Source organism: Parasteatoda tepidariorum, chromosome 7 (genome assembly GCF_982258835.1).
Source record: "Parasteatoda tepidariorum strain Cologne lab strain chromosome 7, Ptep-v5.0, whole genome shotgun sequence".
Classification (NCBI taxonomy): Eukaryota; Metazoa; Arthropoda; class Arachnida; order Araneae; family Theridiidae; genus Parasteatoda; species Parasteatoda tepidariorum.
In genome coordinates this window covers 26,160,744-26,184,099 of record NC_141761.1, presented here as the reverse complement: position 1 = coordinate 26,184,099, position 23,356 = coordinate 26,160,744, and the positions used below count along the sequence as shown (strand labels likewise).

The 23,356-nt window shown below is 29.7% G+C and overlaps 2 protein-coding genes across 7 annotated transcripts in view; one reads left to right on the top strand and one right to left on the bottom strand.

The window, feature by feature from the left end:
• The window catches only part of Nup214 (nuclear pore complex protein Nup214), a 90,997-nt gene extending 90,522 nt beyond the window's left edge, over window positions 1-475 (bottom strand). For 2 of the 6 annotated variants that reach the window (XM_087167526.1, XM_087167531.1), the window contains exon 1: window positions 93-278. The gene's annotated coding sequence lies outside the window, so the exon portion shown is untranslated. Of the gene's footprint in view, window position 1 lies in introns of all 6 variants that reach the window. The other 4 variants (XM_087167529.1, XM_087167532.1, XM_087167528.1 and 1 more) reach the window with 4 other exon arrangements.
• Window positions 407-22,736, top strand: Rpn5 (regulatory particle non-ATPase 5). The gene is made up of 10 exons (XM_016071961.4): window positions 407-542; window positions 615-720; window positions 7,425-7,484; window positions 8,246-8,482; window positions 14,121-14,225; window positions 17,054-17,203; window positions 17,419-17,666; window positions 18,738-18,912; window positions 21,982-22,059; window positions 22,138-22,736. The coding sequence occupies exons 2-10, from the start codon at window positions 619-621 to the stop codon at window positions 22,357-22,359; spliced, it is 1,377 nt and encodes a 458-aa protein (XP_015927447.2). The 5' UTR covers window positions 407-542; window positions 615-618; the 3' UTR covers window positions 22,360-22,736.
• Window positions 22,737-23,356: the final 620 nt, after the last annotated feature.

The window sequence follows — 23,356 nt, the reverse complement described above, 5'->3', positions numbered from 1 at the left end:
CTTTTGATATTTCCCTTGGATCTGATCAAAAGAAATGAAGATATTTATTAGAACAGAATTGTAAGAGGTCTTAATAAACGCTTTGGTCCTACCTCTTCCTTCGGATAAAAACAATGGCTAATAGACACTTATAATGTACTTGCTAATATTATTCAAATCCTGGCATACTTAGAAATAATTCTTCAATAGAAATTTTTCTATAAACCAACATACAATCAGAATAATAACAATTATATTTCAATATCAACATAACAATAAACTCACTTCAGTTCTCAAACTAATTTAAATTTATTTTAAATTTTTCTTTCAAAAATTTAAATTGTTTGCTTATTTTACATGACTAGATATTGAAATGTTTGAAGCAAGAAATCTTATAGTTCAAGTATTTTTGAATTATTTGAAACATTTGGAAAATTTAAAATAAAGATGGCATTTGTCAGTAATGTATGCAATTGTAACCGTGTCGTTATTACGTGCCGATTCATTGTGTTTTGAAAAATATTTGGAATTCTGTTTAAAAAATTATATTTTTATACTATAATGTGAGTATTTGTTATTGTACCATTGTTATATTGTGCTCTATTATGTTATTTTATCTATCAATCTATTATTAGCAACATGACGGAGGGTTTCACGGATTCTGGTCGAATTTTAAGGATGGAAGAGGATTACAGTTCTACTGTAGATGAGAAAATCCCTGTTTGTCAAAAATTATGCCAGGTATTATAACTTACACTTGCTACTAACATGCACAATGACTTAATCGTTTTCTATGGAATGAATATCAACTTCTATAACAATATTTTTACGGCAACGTTAGTAAAGTTCACTTAAAATCTAGTATATTTTGGTTTTGAATCTCATATAGGTACTGTTAATGTACATTGCGCGGAATGAAAAATTTAACACCCTTAATTACTTTAGATATATTGTTCCGACTCTATTACTTATTATTTTACTGAAAAATTGGAACTAAGATAATTGTAGTATTTATAATTTTTCTCAATACTGGAAAAATGAATGAGTGCAGAGCATATGAGAAATATAAGAATAAAATTACCTAGGGTGACCTGGGGTAATTCCTGATTTTGTGAAAAAACTATTCAAGATAGAATTTTAATATTTACTGGAAGTTTGAGGCTTTATGAGATGAGTTCTATGTTATCTTCTTTTGTTTGAATTTAAAAGATTTTAAATTTTTAGTGATCAGGAATTACCCCTTCTCTTGATCATTTCTGGGGTAATTACTGATCACCAGTTTTTATAGTAAAGGAGCTGTTTAAAAATAATTATACAATGATAATTAACAAATAAGGCATCAAGATCAAACAAATAAATCAAAAAGATATGTTTAAGGAGCTAATAAAACGATTTATTTAAAAAGCAAGAATAAAGATTAACACTTTAAATTTTCCAAAACTCTTTGCATCATGTCATACATTTTAGGCAAGCAGCCAACTCATTCTCATGTTCTGCTGAAACATAAGAAAGAGTTCACACATGGGTTTCTTTTGCTGGATTTTGTAACTTCATTAAGTGAGAGTGTCAAGTTAAGTAAGGTATGTCAACAGCTCTCACACTGAAATTTTCATTTTCAATCATTAAAAAAAATTCACTAATCTTGCTTTCTAGAGGCTTAGTTTCCTTTTTGGTCTTATAATTTCTCACCATATTTATATTTGGCTAATTTATAAACTTAAAAATTATTCTAACAATGTACACACAAAAAATTAAGATAGAAGCAAGGTAAGACAAACCAGAAATGGTGCAAATCAGAACACATTTGTCTTGTATACAGTTAAAAACAAATTTTGTGATTACAATTAAAATATATTTTATAGTTGTTCCACTTAATAAATATGAACTGCTATTTAAGAAAAGACAATCAGCTATTTTTAATACTATTTATAAAAAGAAATGACAATGATCAGGAATTACCCCAGTGATCAATAATTACCCCATCTGTAGGGGGCAACATTTGATATAGTTTCCCATTATCAATTATAATGTTTACAGTGAATGTGAAACAATTAAACAAAAGATTACACTATTTTCATATCAAAGAAAAAGAAAGTAACTCAAAATATTTATTAAGAGAAGGAGGGGGATCTTTGCAGAAATGTGCACATTTTGAAACCTATCTTTGAAAAGGAAAATACAGAAAGCAGTTTAAAATATACTTATTTTGTTAGATTAAACAAAAAACTATTATTAAGTAAATGTAGTTATACTTTAGTAAAGTGTACAAGCATTCTTGTTCATGTCTTAAATTTTAAAAAAAATTATTTTTTTCAAATAAAACTTAGGTGATCATTATTTACCCCAGAAACAGAGTGATCGTGAATTACCCCGGGTCACCCTAATAATATTAAAAACATTTGGAATTTTGATATTTTACATTGTTTCTCATGTTAATTTTAAAAAGTATCCACAGAATTTCCTTGTGTGTATCTGTGCATCTATATATTATCTAACTCTGCTCAGTATTTCTAAATAACTTTTCAAATATAACTCATTTTCTCTATCTTGCTACTAGTTTATGCAAACTACAGTAGACGCCGCTTAATGTGATCACATCAGGACGAACGTGATTTGATAACAATAACCGATTGATTACAATAAACAAAAAAAAATTTAAGCTAAAAAATGATATTTTTTTTTACATACATATTAAAATAAAAAAAAATTTAAATTAGGAGTAGTTGCTGTAAAACTCTAAAGTATTTAATAGAAATTAATGTACACTAAAGAAAAAGAATTAGTTAGTATACGTGCATATTTAATGATGAACTGCAGAAAACAATACAAAATTCAAAAGGTTAATTATTAACTGAAAAAGAAATCATTAATTGTCGATTGTTTAGCATTCTTTCGAAGCAAGTCATTTACGAATCGCTCATAATCATAATGTTTATGAAAGTGTTCCGCGTCGGCTTTGTTTTGCACACCTAGCCGTAAGATTCGAAGTGCCTCCCTCATCTGAGCAGGCGTCGGAATTTTGTCCTCGATAGCACTTTCGGGTTCATCATCGGCATCAGAATCTTGTGACGAAACTTGATCTTTGACACATACGGCTTCGCAAATGTCCTCATCAGTTAACGAAGTAGAAGTCTCAACCTTCTCGTCGATCTCCAACCATGCTTCAAAATCCTCAGCATTCATATTGGGCGGGGGATTGAAAACGTCTTCCATTTCTTTCATCGCAGCAGCATTGTTGTCCTCTGGTTGACAAAATCCTCCATGACTGAAACAATTTCGAATTATTTTTTCCGAGACATTATTCCATGACATTGTTAGCAAATGTATGGCATCCGAAACATTTGTTTTTTTGGCTAGAGCGTTCGCATTAAGATCTTCAGCGTCTTGGTCTTCCATAATTTCTAAGATCCTTGAACGCATTTCCTTTCTGTAATATGCCTTCAAGGTGCGGATAATTTCCTGGTCACACGGTTGAATTAAAGAAGTGGTGTTTGGTGGTAAGAACACGATATTTATCTTTTTTAATGAAACAGTTACATCATGCACAGTGCAGTTGTCTATGAGCAGGAGTATGTTCCGTTTTAGTCGCTTGTCCCATTTCAACAGCCATTCGTTAAAGATGGTGGTAGTCATCCAAGCCGTTTTGTTGGCAAAATAATCGACGGGCAGATTTTTCACACCTTTGAAACAGCGGGGCTTCTTACTTTTTCCAATCACTAAAAGTTTTTCTTTAGTGCCGGCCATACTAGAGCAACATAGCACAGTTAGGCGTTCCTTGGAGGTTTTACAGCCTTGCGTCCTTTCCTTCTGAAACATGTACGTGTGTTCAGGCAACGCACGAAAATAAAGACCAGTTTCATCAGCGTTATATACATCTTCAAGTGAATATGTGGCAATAAGTTTAGGCCATTCTTCTTTAAGCCACTGATCTGCGGCTACATTATCGGCATCTTTTTGTTCACCATGTGTCCTTCGGAAGAGTATGTTCTGCCTCTTTTTCCAGCGGTGGAACCATCCTTCTGTGGCTACGAAGTTTCCTTCACCCAATTTTGCAGCTAAATCTTCAGCTTTTTGGCGCAAAATTGGACCATTAACACGATCGTCCTTCTCACGAACGTTTGTGAACCAGAGTTTTAATGCAGATTCAACCTCTTTGTCTTTTCCATCTCGATTTCTTTTACAATTCAGATTTTCGTTCAAAGTGCACTTTTTTTTCGCTATCTTCACGATTTTTTAAAATTTTGCACAAAAGCGGCTGCGAAACTTTCAATTGAACAGCAGCATTCCTTTGGCTCATTTTCTGCAATTTATCGTAACGATTTGAAATGTCGACCTTTTCTTTCATAGTAAGATCTCCATGCGTCTTTTAAACACTTAGATGTGGCAGTTTCACTATCCCCCTCCCCATTTTATTGTTTGACCAATAGCGATTCAGTAAGCGACCTGCCAAGATCAAGTGGCATACCCGAAACAATGTTCTCTTTTGAAGGTCACCCCTTACCCCCTTCTCATAGCGGCTGGGACATATCATCTGTCAAATTGTTTAATTCTTCTAAAAAGGGGCTCGTGGCAAACATTGACTCGTTACTGGCAGGTCTTCTTTTCTCTTTATTTAGGATTTCCGGGAATTTGAAATCGCACAGTGCTGCGGAATTTTACAATACTTGACCGAAAATGGCAAAATACCACCCCCCCCTCATAATAACACATGTTTAAAAGATAATATACGAGCCCCGTTTGGACGTTTGGTAAGTTTCAGGAAACACTTCACAAAACACAAAAAAAGTTTTCCTTCTTGATTTTATTGATTTCAGGAAAATAAAATTTACCTATAAACTGATAACAATAAACGAACATTTGATTACAATAAACGATGATTTTTCAATGTATTTTGATATAAGCGGACGGGACTAAGCGATTTTGATAACATTAAACGATTGATAACATTAACCGTGATCACATTAAGCGGCGTCTACTGTATTAGAATAAAAGAAATAACATTAATCTTGTTTCAGAAAAGTAACTGTCACACGCCAGGAACTTAAATCTTATCTGATGACTCATCAGAATTAATATATATATGACAAAGCAAAATGCCTACTAATTCTCATACTCAGAAACATTTGTTTTCTTGAGTTGTTGGTATGACTTATGCGACTTCTTTATCTGAGACTGAAAAAGTATGGGCACAAAAATTATAATTTCAGAAAGTCAGTTTTTTTCACCCACTTTGTATTCAGGAAGGATAAATTAATCATGTATCCAGGGTGCGTACAGACTCCTTATACTCCTTGGAAATAAAAGTGTCTCCAAGGAGTACTTGGATCTACTTAGATTTCTAAATTAGTCCTTAGAAACTCCTTAGATTATTGTGTTGCATAGATGAACTTACTAAGTACGCTGATGAATTTGCTGTCCAAACAGGGAAACTAAATTATATGATTTTGCTGTCAAAATCTAATAGTTTAAGAAAAACTTAAAAAGAAAAAAAATGTTACAAGCAAACTTTATTAATTTACTGGGGTTTTTTTTTTTTTTTTTTTTTTGTATAATATGCCTTAGATTTTCTTATGTATTCTCAAATTTAAAAACATAAGATTCGTAGGATTTTATGTTAATCTTTAATATCTGTACTTCAACAAGATTTATTAAAATATTTGAAACTGGAAAATGTATTTATGTGTAAAAGTGATAACTTAATTTATTTTTCTTGATGAAGTTTGACAAAGTCAAAATTTATTTCAAAAGGGCTAGAAAGAAATATGGAAACTATACATTTTTGTGAGTTGCTTATAATAACTGCTTTTTAATTTAAAAAAAAAAAATAAAACTGTCTAATTATCTTTTACAAAGTTTTTTAATTTTTGATAAGTCCCTAAAATTTTGGACTCCTTGGATACTCCTTGGATTTCTTCTTCTGATCTCTGTATGAACCCTGTAGTATCCTGTATACCAAATACTAATACCAAAACAATAGATAATCCAAAAATCATACCTTTTTATCTGTTCAATCAATATTTTAAGGTTTAATCAATTTGTTAATTGATAAATATTTGATTATGTTTAACCATTGTCTTTTTTAATAATTTAACATTCTGTAAATGAAAGTTTTTAATTATAAAAAACTTATTTAAATTTGATTTTTAGAAAAAAAATTTTATAAATAGCATTTCTTTAAAGAATACTTTTGTTATGAAGATTGAAGCTTTTTTTATATATTTAAATTTTTTGGATAGAAATTTCTTATTTTAATTATCTTCCTAAAGTAATATTTTTATTTTGAACCTACTAATCTTTTTACATACCTGCCAACTTTTAATCCTTTCAAGGATGATATTCCCCAGTGGTAGTAAAATGAAATTTAAATTACTATTTTAAGCAGAAACATTTGCTGTATTTTGAACAAGCTTATGTGGATTACTACAACAGTATTACATATTAATAGATATGCTTAATTTTTTAAAAAATAGTGGTGAATCAAAAATATTATTAATTAAGTATATATATGCAAGGAAAATATAGAAAGCATACACTTTACTACCACTTTAAATATGGAAGTAAAATTTTACGCCAAATGCGTAAAAGTTAGCTGGTATGCCTTTTTATATTTAACTGTATTTGTGCTACTTTCATGGCAATAAGATCGAAAGTAATGATTCAAGTTCCCAAATAAGTTTTTTTTTTTTTTACTTATACTCTCAAAGTAACTATAGCAGGGGTGGCGAACCTTTGTACACCAACGTGCCATTTCTTCTAAAAAATTCTTTAATGAGGTCATAGACGTGCCGTCAAATAATTTTGACTTCATGATTATTGGGAAAATAGTAATACTAAATACTATCAACTCAAAACTCTTTATTTACATTGAAAAAAAATACATTTGCTATGTCTTAAAACAACTTAAAGTAACATCAGTGTGACTTCTGTTGTTGCAGATTAGATGACAAATAACTTATAATAGGTTGTAAGATGTTAGTTTAAGCAGGACTGTTAATTTTTTTGCTAATTTTTTATTTTTAACTTGTTTTTTTGTGGTTATTATTGTTTTTTAGCATTAATTGTTAATTTTTCTATTAATAATTGTTCATTATTTTGTTTGTTTTTTGTGAATTTTAATTTAATTGTTACATTCGCTTCATAGTGTAATAACATTTGTGCAATAACAATTCATAGTGTAATAACAGTTGTGATCTGTGGCGTGCCCAAAATATTGTGTCTCGTGCCATAAATGGCACGCGTGCCATTGGTTCGCCATCCCTGAACTATAGTATACAATAAATAATTCTTTTGTAACTAATTCTTTAACATTCTTTTGTAACTAATCTGTAATGGATGATCCGAAATAATATTTTAAAAGATTAAAGTTTAAATGTTTGCATAGTGAGGAATAAGTTTTTGAGTTTCTTAAATGTTTCTTTTAAACTATAACATAAATTATATTTTAGGAAGGAAAATTGACGGAAGCTTTAGATATTCTTCTGTCATTGGAAAAGCAAACAAGAACTGTAAGTATAGTTTGTTGCATGTTAATAAAAATGTAGTTTTTTAAGCATAATTTTGTTATCTACTAATATAAATTATAGTATTAGGAATGATGAATTAATACTAAATTACAATATCAAGCATTATTTTAATTGGGTGAAAATATATTTGCCCAATGAAAAATTTGTGTTTATTTGCGTTTTTATTTTTTAAAAAAAAAATTTACATTATTTTGTTTAATATACAATTTAAAATACATATAATTGTGTTCGTCAAAATTAAGCATCTGGAAGGAGGCTTGTTCCAAACACATAATTTCGCTTCTGGAATCACGAGTTTTTGTCCATTGGACCAAACAAGTGTAAATAAAGCTATTAATATAAAACCAAGGCAATATGATAGTTATTTAAAACTTTTAAGTAAAGCATGATAAATTATCGAATTAAATGATGTGGATAATTCTGTAAAAAAAGTGTCAAAATCTAAGATTAATAGTCTAAAGGGAAGTTTTAAAAGAGTTTGATGCTTTTTTCCAAAAGCTAATTGTTAATTACTTCAAAAAAATTAGTATGCAATGACCTTGAGCTGTAATTTATTTACTATTGATTTGATTATTTGAACATTACTACACTTTCTAATATTAATCTGGGCTGTTTAATAATGTCAGAGCTAAATGAAAGTTTAAATTCAAGCATGGTGATTTTTAGATACATGACCCATACATACAATTCAGGTTATAAAGGTAATTTCATTTAAAATACTTTTATAATGTTTATCCCTGTAGGGAGCAGATACTCATTCATGTGGACGAGTGTTAGTTGCAATTGTTCGACTATGTTTTGAAACAAAGAATTATACTGCTTTGAATGAACACATTGTTTTGCTGACTAAAAGACGGAGTCAAATCAAACAAGCTGTTACGAAGATGATTCAAGAGTGTTGCACTTATGTAGATCAAATGCCAGATAAGAAAACTCAATTGGAGTTAATAGATACACTTCGCCAAGTTACAGCTGGAAAAGTAAATCTCTTTCACATTTTTTTAATGAATGATTAAATTATAATGAATTTTTAATGAATGATAAAATTATATTTAACCTCTTAACTTGTGTGCTCGAGTTGATTCGAGAATGCTTTAACAGACCAGACTGCGCACGCTCGAAATAATTTGAGCGGCGTTATATTTTATGCTGCTATAATTTTTCACACTCGAATATAATTGAGAATTGAAAATGTTTTATCTGTGTTCTAAAGTAGGTTTTTTTTAGATATAAAGAGATTTTTTTCTTCAAAAAATCTGCGTTAGGGTGTTAAAAGATGCCTATTTTACACATCGTAGGGGAAAGAAATGTTAATGATTTTTCTTTTCTCCAGATATGTTCGAAACATTTTTTCCTTCATAATTATTGCCAAAAGATGCCTTTTTTGCGCATTAGAGGGAAGAGAAATGCTTGTGACTTTTCTACTCTTATTTTAAAATAGTAAAAAAATAAGGATTAGTGAAGAAAAAAAATCTTGGTTTACTTTTCTACAGAGATTGACTACATATTTTTCCCTCCCTAGAATTATTGTATAATAATGTATATTAAATAACAAAACTTTTACTTCATTTTTCAAAGGATTCTTTTCACGCGCACTGAAGGGGGGAATTTGTGATTTTTTCTGTTCTTATTTTCAGGGGTCTGTCTAGGTTTTTCTGACAGGTACCTATTTTGTGAAAATTTAGACGTAATTTGTGAAAAATTTAAAATTATATTAAAAAATCAACACAAATATATGGATTTATCGTTTCATAAGGGATACAAAAATGAAATTTTAAGAAAAGGTATTTTGTGAAACTACCGTTTTTCCTAAAATTGAATTTGTGAAACTACCGTTTTTCTTAAAGTTGAATTTGTGAAGGTACCGCTAAACGGTAGTAAATTCGGCCTGGACAGACCCCTGATTTCAGAAATAAAAAATTCAATAATGAATTCAGGAAGAACAGGGAAAACCTGGAAAATACTGGGAATTTAAAAATCACTTAAAATAACAGGGAATTTTGATTTTTTTTTTCTGTACAAACTGAGAAGATACAAGGATTTTAGTTTCTTATTTTCATCTTTTAAAAAATATTGACCTCTCAAAGCTTAATCTATGGGATATTTAACCATGATATTTCAGTTATACTAAACTATTTCATTTACTATAGCATTATTTAAGTATGTACAGCTATTATTCCTGTAATTAAAACTAATAAAGTCTGCCCAATATAGCTCCAGGGGTCAGTCCAAACCAAATTTTACTACCATTTTCAGCTACCACTTCACAAATTCATCTTTAGGAAAATCCGAAAAACTTTTTCTTAAAATTTTATTTTTGCATCCCGTAAAAAGCGATAGCTCCATATCTATGTGTTGATTTTTTAATATAATTTTTAATTTTCACAAATTATATCTAAATTTTCACAAAATAGGTACCTCTCAGAAAAATCTAGACAGACCCCTGAGCTCACGCAAGAGCACAATAATTATTGTTTCCTCTTAATTTATTGTGTACAATATATACAGGGAATTTTTTTCCCCCATATGTGAGTGGCAACCCTGTGACTCCTTTCGGCTAGTATTTCTATTGGAAAATATTAGAGCGGAAAAAAAACAAATCGCTAAAGCTGAAAAGGTAGTTCCATTCTACAAGTCATGTTCTTTCATTCATTATTTTTTTTTCACCATACTTCACCAGGGGTCTGTCCAGGCCGAATTTACTACCGTTTAGCGGTACCTTCACAAATTCAACTTTAGGAAAAACGGTAGTTTCACAAATTCAATTTTAGGAGAAACGGTAGTTTCACAAAATACTTTTTCTTAAAATTTTATTTTTGTATCCCTTAAGAAACCATAAGTCCATATTTTTGTGTTGATTTTTTTAACATAATTTTTAATTTTTCACAAATGATATCTAAATTTTCACAAAATAGGTACCTCTCAGAAAACCCTAGACAGACCCCTGTTCACACTTTAATAAAAATTTGACTGGGAGTGAGAATATTGTTATAAATTCAAATTTCACCTTTTGGATCGCAACTTTTGTTGATTCCAATTTTAAATATGTAGTGTTTTAATCTTCTCCTTTTTCTGGCAATTATTACTAAAAAAAATTTTTTTTTCCAAATTCCGATGTCAGTTATCATTTATGCTTAGTTATTATTTGCATTCTCGTTAATTTTTTTAATGTACCTACCCATATTATTATGACACTCAAAACTCGAATCTTGAATTCAAGAAATCACTCTTTGACAATCTCGTTTAGCACCAAAGCCTCATTACATGATATTCTCGTTTGCTGTACTTCAATTGTTCTTTTGACAGTTATTGCTGCAAATTTTTACAATCTTTAAGAGACAAATCACGTTTTTTATACAATTTAATTATACACGAAATACTTTTTATAATAAATACAGTCAATTCGCTATGACTCGAAGTACGATAACTCGAATATTACTACAACTCGATTTTTTTATGAGGTCCCGACCCTTTTATCTTTAATTTCATGTTAATTATTCTCGACTCTCCCTTTAACTCAATTTTTTTTTAAAAAAAAGATTACTGGATCTTTTAAAGCAAGAAATCTAAAACCTAGGAGCTGATATCTTGCCCCTTCCTTTGCAACACGCACACAATAGACTCAATTTATTAACAAAACGTAACAATAAATTTTAACAATTAGACTGAAAACGAAAATAATAAAACATAAGAAATAAAAAACAACAGGAGCCTTCAAGAGGTGCTCCTTCCGGCGTGAGTGTATCGAGAAAAACTAAACAAAAATTATTTTGATTGGTGACGAATTGACGCCGCCGAAAAGAATTAATTCGTAACAGACAACAACTGTAGGAATAAGTAAACTTTTTTCTGGTCTGAACAAGCTTTATGCTTATGATTTGCTATTAAAGATTGTGTGGAAGAAGTGTTTGCCTCTAAAGATGTCGAAGCAAAAATTAAAAACTCTCAACTTGGAAGATAAAATTAATCTTATTAATGATGTAGATAGAAATCCAAACATGAAGAAGAAAGATATAGCGTTGAAGTATGGAATTCCCCCGAATACCCTTTCTACGATATTAAAAGAAACAGAAAATATCCTTAAACGATATGAATCTACGAATCCGCTGTCTAAAAGAATGAAGATGTGTGCCTTTCCCCAGGTGGAGTCAGCTCTTCTGAAATGGTTTCTGCAGTACAGAAATCGAGAAAATGCTATTCCCATAAGTGGTGTTTTGCTACGTGAGAAAGCGATAGATTTTGCTAAACTGTTAAAAATAGACAATTTTCACGCTAGTGCTGGGTGGCTAGACAAATTCAAGAGCAGACACAATATTGTCTTTCACACACTTCATGGAGAAGCTAATGCTGTCCCTCTTGAAGTATGTGAACAGTGGTTAAATGAAACGTTACCAAATTTACTTCAAGGATACAGTGAAAATGATGTTTTCAATATTGATGAAATGGGTTTATTTTTTAAATGTCTTCCAAATAAGACTATGATGTTTAAGGATGAAAACTGCTCAGGGGGTAAAATGAGCAAGGAACGTTTGACTGTCCTAGTTGGGGGAAATGCGTCTGGGACAGAGAAATTGCCCTTACTTGTTATTGGAAAATACCGAAATCCCCGATGTTTCAAGAATGTAAAAACGTATCCTTTGGATTACAAGTCTAACAAAAAGTCTTGGATGACATCTGTTTTATTTGAAGACTATGTAAGAAAATTGGATCGAAAATTCTTCGCCAAAAAAAGAAAAGTGATACTTTTTATGGATAAATGCACAGCGCATAGTGATCTACCTAATTTGAAAGCAGTAAACTTGCAGTTTCTCCTGCCAAACACAACAGATGACACAACTTCGATGAAAACATTGCTGTTTGTGGTGATATTTCCGACGAAGAATTTATGCAGATCGCAGAAGAAAATGACGAAAGTGCTGCTGAGGAAGAAGGTTCAGAAACAATAGCCCCAAACATACTTGAAGCGCGTGCATCTCTTGAAGTTCTTCAAAAGTTTTTAGAGAGTCGTGAAGGAATTGATAATTCTATGTTTGTGCACCTGCAGAAAATTGAAGATTTACTGTTTCTAGAGACTCATAAGGAATTACTTCAACGTAAAATGATGGATTACTTAAAAAAACGTAAAATGTAGTACAAATAATAAAGTAAGTAATTGTGTTATACTTTATAGTTTGTTTTTTTTTTTTAATATTGTAAGCATTTAGAAGATTTGTAGCTAATAAGCATTAATTAAATAATCTGACAGTATTTTGAAAGTCCAAAACCGAAACTAACGGTAAGTCGAACTTCCGATATGTCGAAGTTTTTCGTCAGTCCTATCAGATTCGAGTTATCGCGAATTCACTGTAATTTCACTTTTTACTGCTAGTGCTACCAAATCCCATAGGGTTTTTAAAATTCCAGTTATTTCACAATTAATATTATTTCTACATATAAAATTTAAACTGCCCATTTAATTAATCACTTTGACACACTCATTTTATGCTGGTACTGTCAAAAATCAGTGTAGTTTTCGATTTCATTTTCAGCAGCTATTGATTTTGAAATATCCCTATATATTTTTGACAATTTGGAAAATTTGAATTGCGCATATCGTATATATATTTAAGTCTTAAAGCAGTGGTTCTATAGCTTTTTTTTTTTTTGTTGTTGCAGGAAATACCTTTATTACAACAACCGAATCTCGAAACGAGACACACGTTTTGTACCCCTTTTTTTTAAAGAGTCAGGTTGGCGCAATTACACTGCTGATTTTTTTTTTTTTTTAATGTTATGATGATTTACAAAAAAGAAAATAATTAGTGTTCTCCTTTAACAAAATGTGAGAGTATCGCCATAATATTAGAAGTTTTAAAAAATTACATTCGTTTAAAAAAATTGTATTTGAGTTTTTTTTTTTTTTTTTATGTAGATTAGTAACATGTATACTTGTTATTATTAAAAGTATCTTGCAGGTAGATATTCGTGCTAGAGAAGTTTGTAGCAGCTTAAAAAAATTCAGTCACAGGTTTTAAGGTTATTTTCTTGACTTTTACAATCTTGAAATTATTTTGACAGTTTAATGTTTAGTGTCTGACTATAAGTGTGCATTATTAAACAAAATCTAGTAAAAAGAAAGGGAGAGTGTCTCCAACGTAAAAATAAAGATAAGTGTCTCAAAAATAAAGATAAAAGATGATCTATGATATCAAGTGTTAAAGTCTTTATCTCCATATCCACATTTCAATAAATCCATTAATAAGATGCTACATATTAATAGGCAGATCACAGAATTTCTAATTATGAAAGTTTGATACTCAGAATTAGTTTCATTTTTTTTTCTTCTTTTCTTTTAGAGGAAAGTAATAGGTTTTGTTTAATTTTGTCTATATAAATTTATTGCACCAATTTTTTTTATTTTCCGAGGTTTTTAATTTTGTTTAACTACTGTATTATTTTTGTGTATATTTGATGTGCACGAAATCTTTAATCTATTTCTTTTAAATAATATTTGCATGCATATATTTTTTTATTTAAAAACTTATATTTAATTGATAATTTATTAGCTTAGTGCTAATTAATAATGTTTAATGATAGCTGGGCGGATTTTATTAAGCATGTAAGATTTTCATTTTTTAGATTTATGTGGAAGTAGAGAGAGCTCGACTAACTTATAAACTGTGCAAAATAAGAGAAGATGAAAACAAAGTTGATGAAGCTGCAAAAATTCTGCAAGAATTACAGGTAAAATTAAATTTTTCGATAATCGGATTAAATATACTGTAAAGATTTCCTCATGGTGGTTTTTAAAAGATAATTTGATTGTTAAGTGTTAATTCGTCTCTAGATTTTATATTAAAACATTTCTTTGTAAATAGAATTTTAAAAAAATAGAAGAAAAAAACATTTTATTGTTGTGTAATACAAATTTAAGATCATATTTGAAATTTCTGAAATTCTCAAAAAAGACTGATGATACCGGAGTTCAGTTAAAAAGTTATTTTTAAAAAAAGATGTGTAACAAGTAAATTGATCTTATAGCTAAGTGAAGATATAAATAATAAATCTTATGTTTTTAGTTGATAAACTAAGCAAAGAAAAAAGTGAAACTGTGCTTTTAATTTAACAGGAGGGGGGGGAGAATTATATTGCTAAAGCATATCCATCATCAACCTATTGAAAATTTTATATGTATAATTTTTTTATGTTTATTTGTATGATGTATTTCGCATATATTTTGATACAGCTACTATTTGTGTTTTGCTTGAATTCAGGTGTTTTTTCTGTGCAGTTTTAGTTTTTCTCATAGGAAAAAACTTGCTTTAGTATGCATATGGAACACGAGAAAGCTATTTAATACAGGATGTTATTTTGTATAAGATTAGATTGCTAAATTCTCATTTACTCAGGAACCGCTGGCCTCCTATTTTTCTTACTTTTCCTTTTATTTCGGTGTCTCTCCTTTTCCGCAGTTATTTCCTGTAAAAAAAAAATTTATTTTAAAAAATCGCCATTTCCCATTTGAACTTAGCGATAGCCAAGAAACAGAATAATGACTCAACTCCAACTGTTGCACACTGTAACATTGCAACTGTTTTTCAATTCATTCTTCTTTAAAGGGGTGTGGGTACATAGCATTATAGAACATGAATTCTTTTTCTGTACCTGCCTGCTTGTCAATTCATGTTCATCTGAAGTGAAGGAAAAATAAAGACGCACAGCTTGAAGAGAAATAAGATTATGGTGCGAGTTTTTTACCCCTCGTCTTATTTCGATTTAAGTTTAGCAAAATCTCGAAACCAAAGTTATGTTCTAATTGGTATTAATTCATTGGCTAAATCATATCGACATTGTCGTAGAACTTTCACGGTGTTTGCCAAACGATTTTTCCTTTGGAATATAAAGTATTTTAATTTCTTTTTCTACACAATTTTTTAATATTTTTTTTTCTCCTCAGAATTATATTCATAAAATTTTTTATTTGTTTTCCAACACTATTTTCTAATTTAATTTCTGAAAATTTTGACTGCTGTCCCTAATTTACTCTTCATTTACAATATTTAAAGTATGTGCTGATAGTTTTACTATAAGTTCATTTATTTTCAAATGACATGAAAATTGCTTAAATTTTTCGAGTGTTTTTACTTAGGTTTTTAATCGTTGAAAATTCTGAAACAGAACACCAAATTTTAGTGTTACATTTCAAAAACTCGTTGCATGAATAAAACCAGAAAAAAATGTGCCATATCTGACTTGTGATATACAAAAGTTTGGTTTAGAGCTTACATATCGACTCACAGCCATCACATTTTTTAATGGTGCACATAATTAACATTTTCTTTCTGTCATTGCAACCTGGAGTCGTTTAGTTTGAATCAAAGGTGGCGGTTTTTTGGTTAATAGGAAATCATGCTGTCTTTAAAAACACAAAGTCTGACTTCGGATAACTAGCTAATTAAAGAGGCAAAGAAAGCAAACTTAAGTTTTACTCAGAATGAAATTATTCTCAGAACAGCATTCAAATCAGGATACTGCCGACATTGCAACTAAGTCTGTCACCCTTTTCCAATGATAAACTAGATTTTGAAAAATATTTTAATATTGAAGATACTAACACATAGTGAAAGAAAATAAAGAATCAAAAGCTTTTGATATAAAATGGGGAAAATGCTAGCATGATTTCTACGCAGCCCTTGAAGAACAAATCTATCCTGAAAAGTTTTAAAAAAAGTACTGTAACACCTACTCAAGTTGGTGTTGAAAAATTATTCCTAGCTCTGAAATTTATGAAATTGTATCTATGATCTTCTGTCAAAGAAGATCTTGCAAACGCTATACTGTTTCGTAAAAATTACTATCAGTTTTTCCGTTTTATAACAAATACTAATTAATATGAAAAAAACTTCTATGCCAATTTTTCCCCTTTTCTATATTATTTTTATGCTTAAAAAAATAAATAAGCTGTAACACATGTGTATATGTATGGGGTAGTCATAATTTTTAAGTTTAATGTTCCAGATGGACTCAGTCATTTCCCCTAACTACTCCAAAGCCCGTATTGCAGTGACCACCCACAAATCTTAATCATATGTTGCTGTGCTAAGCTATAGCCTTGTAATTAAATTTGTCAGTTAACTGAATAACTTTACATAATTATACTTCATTGTTTATTTTTGTATAATTTTTCAACAACTTAAAGTGTTCTTGTTCCTTGAACAGTTATGCTTTTCTTTGACAATTTTCATAAAATAATTTTTAAGAAGTATAGAAAAGATTCATCATTAAATGCAAGTTATGTTCTTGACAGCAAAATTTTATACAAACTATAATGTTAAACTAACACTTTTTTAAAAATATTCTCAAGAGGCCAGAGATCTTGCCAAATCAATGCCTGCAATAAGTAGAGTTTGCTCCTCCGTACATGCAAATTTTTTGTATTTTGTCTAATTAAATAGTAATAAGCAAACATTTTCTGTAATGGTGCAGAAAAAAATTAAATTAAAATATCTTTGATTTTTGTTATTTTTTAATTAATTGTCCTATTTATGTAATTTTAAACCATTTCTTTACAGGTGGAAACTTTTGGTTCAATGGACCGTAGAGAAAAAGTTGAACTTATACTTGAACAAATGAGACTTTGTTTAGAAATAAAAGATTATGTTAGAACTCAAATTATAAGCAAGAAAATAAGCACAAAATTTTTTGAGGATGCTTCTGTGCAGGTAAGAAAACAATTTATTATTAAATAAATACTCCAGCATACAAATTTCTAATAGAAACTTTATTACTCACCATAATCATTATTTTATTAAGATCTAACTTAAAAACATATGAAGAAGGTTTACATTGATTATGAACTACTTGCTCCGGATCCAATTAAAACAGGCTGCAAATATTTTTTAGTGTTCTTGTATTTAAGTATTACTTTTTGTTTCAGGATTTGAAGTTGAAATTTTATCATTTGATGATCATCTTAGATCAACATGAAGGATCCTATCTGGCTATTTGTAAACATTTTAGAGCAGTTTATGGCACTCCTCAGATACAGGAAGATCCCGAGAAAAAGCTAGTGGCCTTGAAAAAAGTTGTCATGTATCTTGTGCTTTCCCCTTATGATAATGAGCAATCAGATCTTATACACAGAGTTAAGGAAGATAAAACATTGGAAGAAATTCCAAAATACAAGTAATATTTTCTTGACAGAAGCTAACTTAATCTAGTTTAGCCTTTTGCTCTTTTTTTTTTTCCTCTTTTCACATTTGTTTTGTTTACAATAAAATTGGTTTTTAACTTTTTCATTAAAGTTTTTTTATTACAATTTTTTATTGCTTTTTATTGCTACAATGTTTTTTTTTTTATTACTTTGAAATTTAGTAGAATAGGTTCTATAATGCAAATTTAATTGTGTTGTAATGAATAATTTGAATGTTGAATGCCTGTTGTCCAGTTTTTGGAGAGATCTAATCTTAGGATCTTAATTTAAAATAAAGAAATAAATGTTATGATTTGCAATTTCATTTTTGGTATTAAGTAACTTTATAAACCAAAGTTTTTTTGTTTTTTTTCGAGAAGTAGCAATTATTATATTTAAAAATAATAATAAAACTTTTTGTTTTGGTATTACTGAGCAAGTTCTGTGACTTGGAGCCAGTAATATGCTCTCCCAATTGCTAATACTTTTTAGATACGTAAAGAGTTTAAATATTCTAGCTGGTTATGCAAAAACATTTATTTGTGATGGAAATATTACGTGGCAATGTACAAACTGTATTTTTTATATTGTAACTTTATCATCTGAAATATGCTCTAGGAAATTGGAAATGTAATTAATGCAATTTATATAAACTGGTTCAACCAGTGCTGTGGCAAAGGCTCCCATTTATCAAAAGTTATAAATGTAATATTATAATTTGTTCAAGCTTTTTAATAGATACTGTTAGAGTTTATATTTTTCATTTAGTATTTTTTTTTTTATATGAAAAATCAAAACTTATACTACATAAAGAAATGGGCCATCCTGTGGAAACTATCTACTGGATTATTTAAAAAGTCTACTGTGTAGAGAATGTTTGCAATTTTAAAGTTGAAGAAATTTAGAACAGACTCTGCTTGTTTCTTGTTATAAAATTCTATTTTTACTCATTTCAGTTATTAAAGCTAAGACCATTTTATAATTGTTATACTTATTTATCTCTAATAGCATGCTGAGTAAGTAAAGTTGCAATCATAATATTTTGTTTGATATTCTTATTATAGAGAATTGCTACAGCTATTCACAACACTAGAACTGATAAATTGGCGATCATTGCATGCCAAGTATGAATCTGATTTGCGTGAAGCAACTTCTGACGTCACTGCTGCTGAAGTGTTTGGGCATGATGAAATTGGTAAAAAATGCTGGCAAGATTTGAAAAATAGAGTTGTTGAGCATGTAAGTATATTCATATGGTAGCATGCAGTATATTAATATGTAAGTATATTCCTCATAATATATGGTTAATTATAAGGAAACTTGATGCTGGTGAGTCTCAAATCCTGATTTTATATATAGCCGTCGTTGAACAGCCAACCCAATTTTGAGTCAACGACTGGCTACCTATGTTCACTTCCGTAGCTTTGTAATTTTGGACTCAGTCCTGAAGACAAAAAAGCTCCTGGCTCAGAATTTGGCGAAATTTGCCTTGGTGGACCACTTTTTGATGGAACTAGCCCACACAGAGAGCAGGGTTCCCACTGTACTTAAAAGTCCTTAAAAACTGCTTAATTTTTATTTTGAAAAATGAGTGCCCTTGAAAATACTTAATTTTGGTACAAGGTTTTTAAAAGTTCTTCATTTTCAGTATCCCTATAATTGCTAGGAACAATTTTTCAGTCTGAAAAAAATATTAAAAATAAAAAGTCGTTTTTTTTATTGCCTATAATGAGACAATACATGAAGGGTGAAGCATTTTAGAAAGACAAAAGAGGATGTGTACAAGGCAAGTTCATCTTTCATTGATATATTGGTTCTTTTATTATAAATTCTTTCTTTTGCTTAGAATGGTACTCCATGTAGAAAGGGAGTCATTCTAAAAGAAAAGAATAGGGCATGGACAAAAAGGATACTGCGCATGGAAGAGATCATGTTCTTTTTGGGAGGGGATAGTTCTAAGGTAGTTTAGTTCAGCTACTGGCGCTCATGCATATAATAATGAAGTTAAGCCCTAATAGAAGAAGTAACCAAAAACAATTTTGAACTGTAATCTGTAACGGAAGCTATTTCTAAGAAAAAACTATGATAACTGTGTGCGATGTGCAAATAATAACTGCAAATTTATAAAAAGCAGTATCATTTTTTAAAATTTCCAATGAAACAGCTCTGTAATAAAAATAAAGTTTGAATAATAGGGGATTTTTTTGAAAAATCTCAGCCTGCCTTGGGTTTTTTTATTAAAAAATGTGGAGTTTATCGGGTTTTTTATAAATACCTTTAATTTTTATATCCTATTATCAAATAGGAGGGTGCATATCATTTTTTAAAGGTGCTTATTTTCGATTTCTAAAGGCCCTTAAAGATGCTTTTTTTCATAGGTGTTTTTTAAAAAGTGCTTAATTTTCCCTTTTTCGAAATGTGATATTTTTCTTTACCGTATTGATTTTCGTCACAAATTATGCAAGAAGACATTTTCACAATTAATTCAACCCCTATCTATTTTGTCGTACCGCCAGTCTGTAGTAAATGAAGACACCATTTGTTTTACTTGTTTGATGAAATACTTGCGGGTCCGCACTTTCATATACTGAGCTGGATTCAGTGGTAAGGATTTTTTACTCTCATGTGTAACCCTGCTGCATTTTGCAAGAGATTCTCAATTTCAGACTTCATTTTCCTCCTTCCGTGATAGAATCGAAAAATCTCTTGAATTTTTGCCAATTACAGGCACCAACTAAACATTTAAAAAATTTTTCTCTATTAGTGGTAGAAAGTTTCTATTCTCTTGTTAATTTCATCATTTGTGACTCGCCATCGTCTTCATCACTGTAAATAAAACCATCAATTGTCAAAAACTTGCCAACCCTGTCTGATTATAATATTCTTCAAAGTGCTAAAAGATATTTTTTGAGTGCTTTAAAATGTGCTTATTTTTTGTTAAAAAATTTGGCTACGCTCCCTGAAAAATTGGATCTGTCAAAAGATGTTCAAAGAAGAGCTAACGACTGAATTAATCACCAATCTGTTTGTGTCAGTTTTCCTATTATCGCAAGAATATATAAAACTTTTCCAAACTGGAGCACCCTTCATTCACAAGCTGCATTACAAGCCTTGTTAAAGGATTTTTTGCTTGTTTTGTAAAGCATGAAACATTTACAGCAATCGAAAATTTAAAAAAAAAAATAAAGAAAGAAAAAATAGCTAACATAAAGATATAGCAAACAAAAACAATCACTTAAAAAGTGATTCAATTTTTTTGAAAAAAGAGTTAATTAAGCACCAAAACTTAAAAAATAATGTTTTAATTAAAAAATTTATAATATTCATATCAAATGAAAAATAATTATGTAACCAGTTGCTGATTATCATGTAATTTTTCAAACTAAAATAGGAATTTTTGTATGTTAAAGAGCTACTATATGTTTCTACTTCACAGTTATTGATATGTTTCACAGGGCTCTAGATAGATTAGATTATAATATGAGCATAGTGATTCCAATTGTAAAAGTTGATTTTCTTTTCTAAACAATTTAAAAAGTCATGTTACTGACATATTTGCTGTAAATCATGTACAGTACAGAACCCGTTATCCGGAAATCAGAAAACCAAAAAACCGGAACGAAATTCAATAAATGTTCCCGCTATTTTTAAAAAAAAAAAATTTTTTTTTTTCCTCATAAGATTTTAAGATTTTTATTCCTTTTTTAAAAGATGTTTACCTTACCATCATTTTGGAAATAATCATTAGTGTATTAGTCCATCGTCTTTTCTTCTTTTAAAGATTATTTCCAAAAAAATTTTTTTTTTACTTGGGTTTAACAATAAAAAAAACGGCTTTTTGTAGCGATTCAGAAAACCGGAAAAATCAGTTATCCGGAATAGCAATGGTCCCGATCATTCCGGATAATCGGTTCCCTACTGTAATAGTATTTATTAAAAGAATGGGAATGTTAATGTATGTTCTCATTAGTTTTAATTTGCTAATCTAGTTAGTTTCTCTATCTAGTTAGTTATATATTAATAAACTAGTACACGATTTTATGTCAACACATAGTTATTTATTATCTTAAATTGTCTTGAATTTATTATTAAACAATTGCACACTTGTAAAATTTACTCGCATGGAAATTCAGCTTTTTTGCCTTTTGGCCAATCTCATCCCTGTATAATGTAACTTGTTTTTAAATATAAAGATATAGTTATCTAGTGCGTAGATTGAACAATTTTCTTTATGAGTCACAATTTGTAGTGTTTGCCTTTTATGATTTATTTTCAGATTATGAGGTAATGTTTCATTATTTTTTATAGAATATACGAATTATGGCAAAATATTATACTCGTATTACTCTGAAACGTATGGCTGAGCTACTGGACTTGAATGAAGCAGTTAGTATTTTCTATTTTTTGAACCTTTAATTCTCCGACTAATCTTCTTTTATAAATTTATTTCCAATTATGTTTTAGGAAACAGAAGAGATTCTTTCAAACTTGGTGGTAAACAAAACAGTGTGGGCCAAAGTGGACAGATTAGCAGGTGTCATTTCATTTTCTCAGTTAAAAGACCCCAATGAAGTTCTGAATGATTGGTCTCATGACTTGAATAGCTTAATGCAGCTCCTGAGCAAAACTACCCACCTAATAAATAAAGAAGAGATGGTTCATAAACACTTACTTTCCGAAGCTTAAGTTAGATTCTGAGATGAGAATACGTGGTGAATATATTTATCAGATTGCAATTTTGACTCTTAAATCTGTGGACAAAATCTACAAAATGTTCACTTCAAACTATATTTACTTTATGCTTCTTAAATTTCGTTTTGAATGGTTTATCATAAATGAAATGTTTTCTTTTTTCTTGGCAAAACATTTTTCACTCTTTATTAGTTGTTTTTCTCTTTAAAGGGTACTGTTATATGTGTATTTGATAGTACATAATACATTTATTTAAGTTCAAAAATATCATATGTTTGTCATAATAGTATGTACTTATTAATACTGAATTTGTATCAATTATAATTATCAGTAAAGTTTTTTTGTTGATAATAAAAATTTTCAATTGTAAATTGCTTTGAATTTTATTTTTAGTAATGTCATAGTATCGCTGTTCCAGTACTGACCATGCTGACACATCCTCTTACAGGGTTCCTACACGGTCAGGAAAACCTGCAAAAGTCAGGATATTCATAAAGTTAGGAAAATAAAAAAAAACTATAGTTCATTCAAAGACTGACAGGCAAAAATAAAGTTTCAAGGAAAAATTCTGTAATTCAAAATATGTAATTTCCTCATAATAACATTCCTCTTTCCCTGGTAGAACCTGTCCTGTTAGCAATTTTCCTCCTGTTTATCCAATGATAAGGAATTTTTGATAGGATTGCTAGGTTTATTGCTCTTTGTGTGAATAACTGGTTTACAGACAACAGTTGAGAAAATTTCCTCTTTCTTGCACATGGAACATTTGTCTTAAAAGGTACATAGAAGAGGAAAAAAATTCTCAGCCAGCCGGAATCTCAACTAAAAATGTCGAAGACTGTTAAGGATCCAATAATGCTACCAAAATTAGCATTCTTTAAGCTAATTTTTAAAGAATTTTAACATTTTCTTTTAAATTTTCAAACCTCTCTGTCCATACTTATATTCCAGTATATTGGAACTAACACAAAATCTTTTGCAGGTTGTGTAA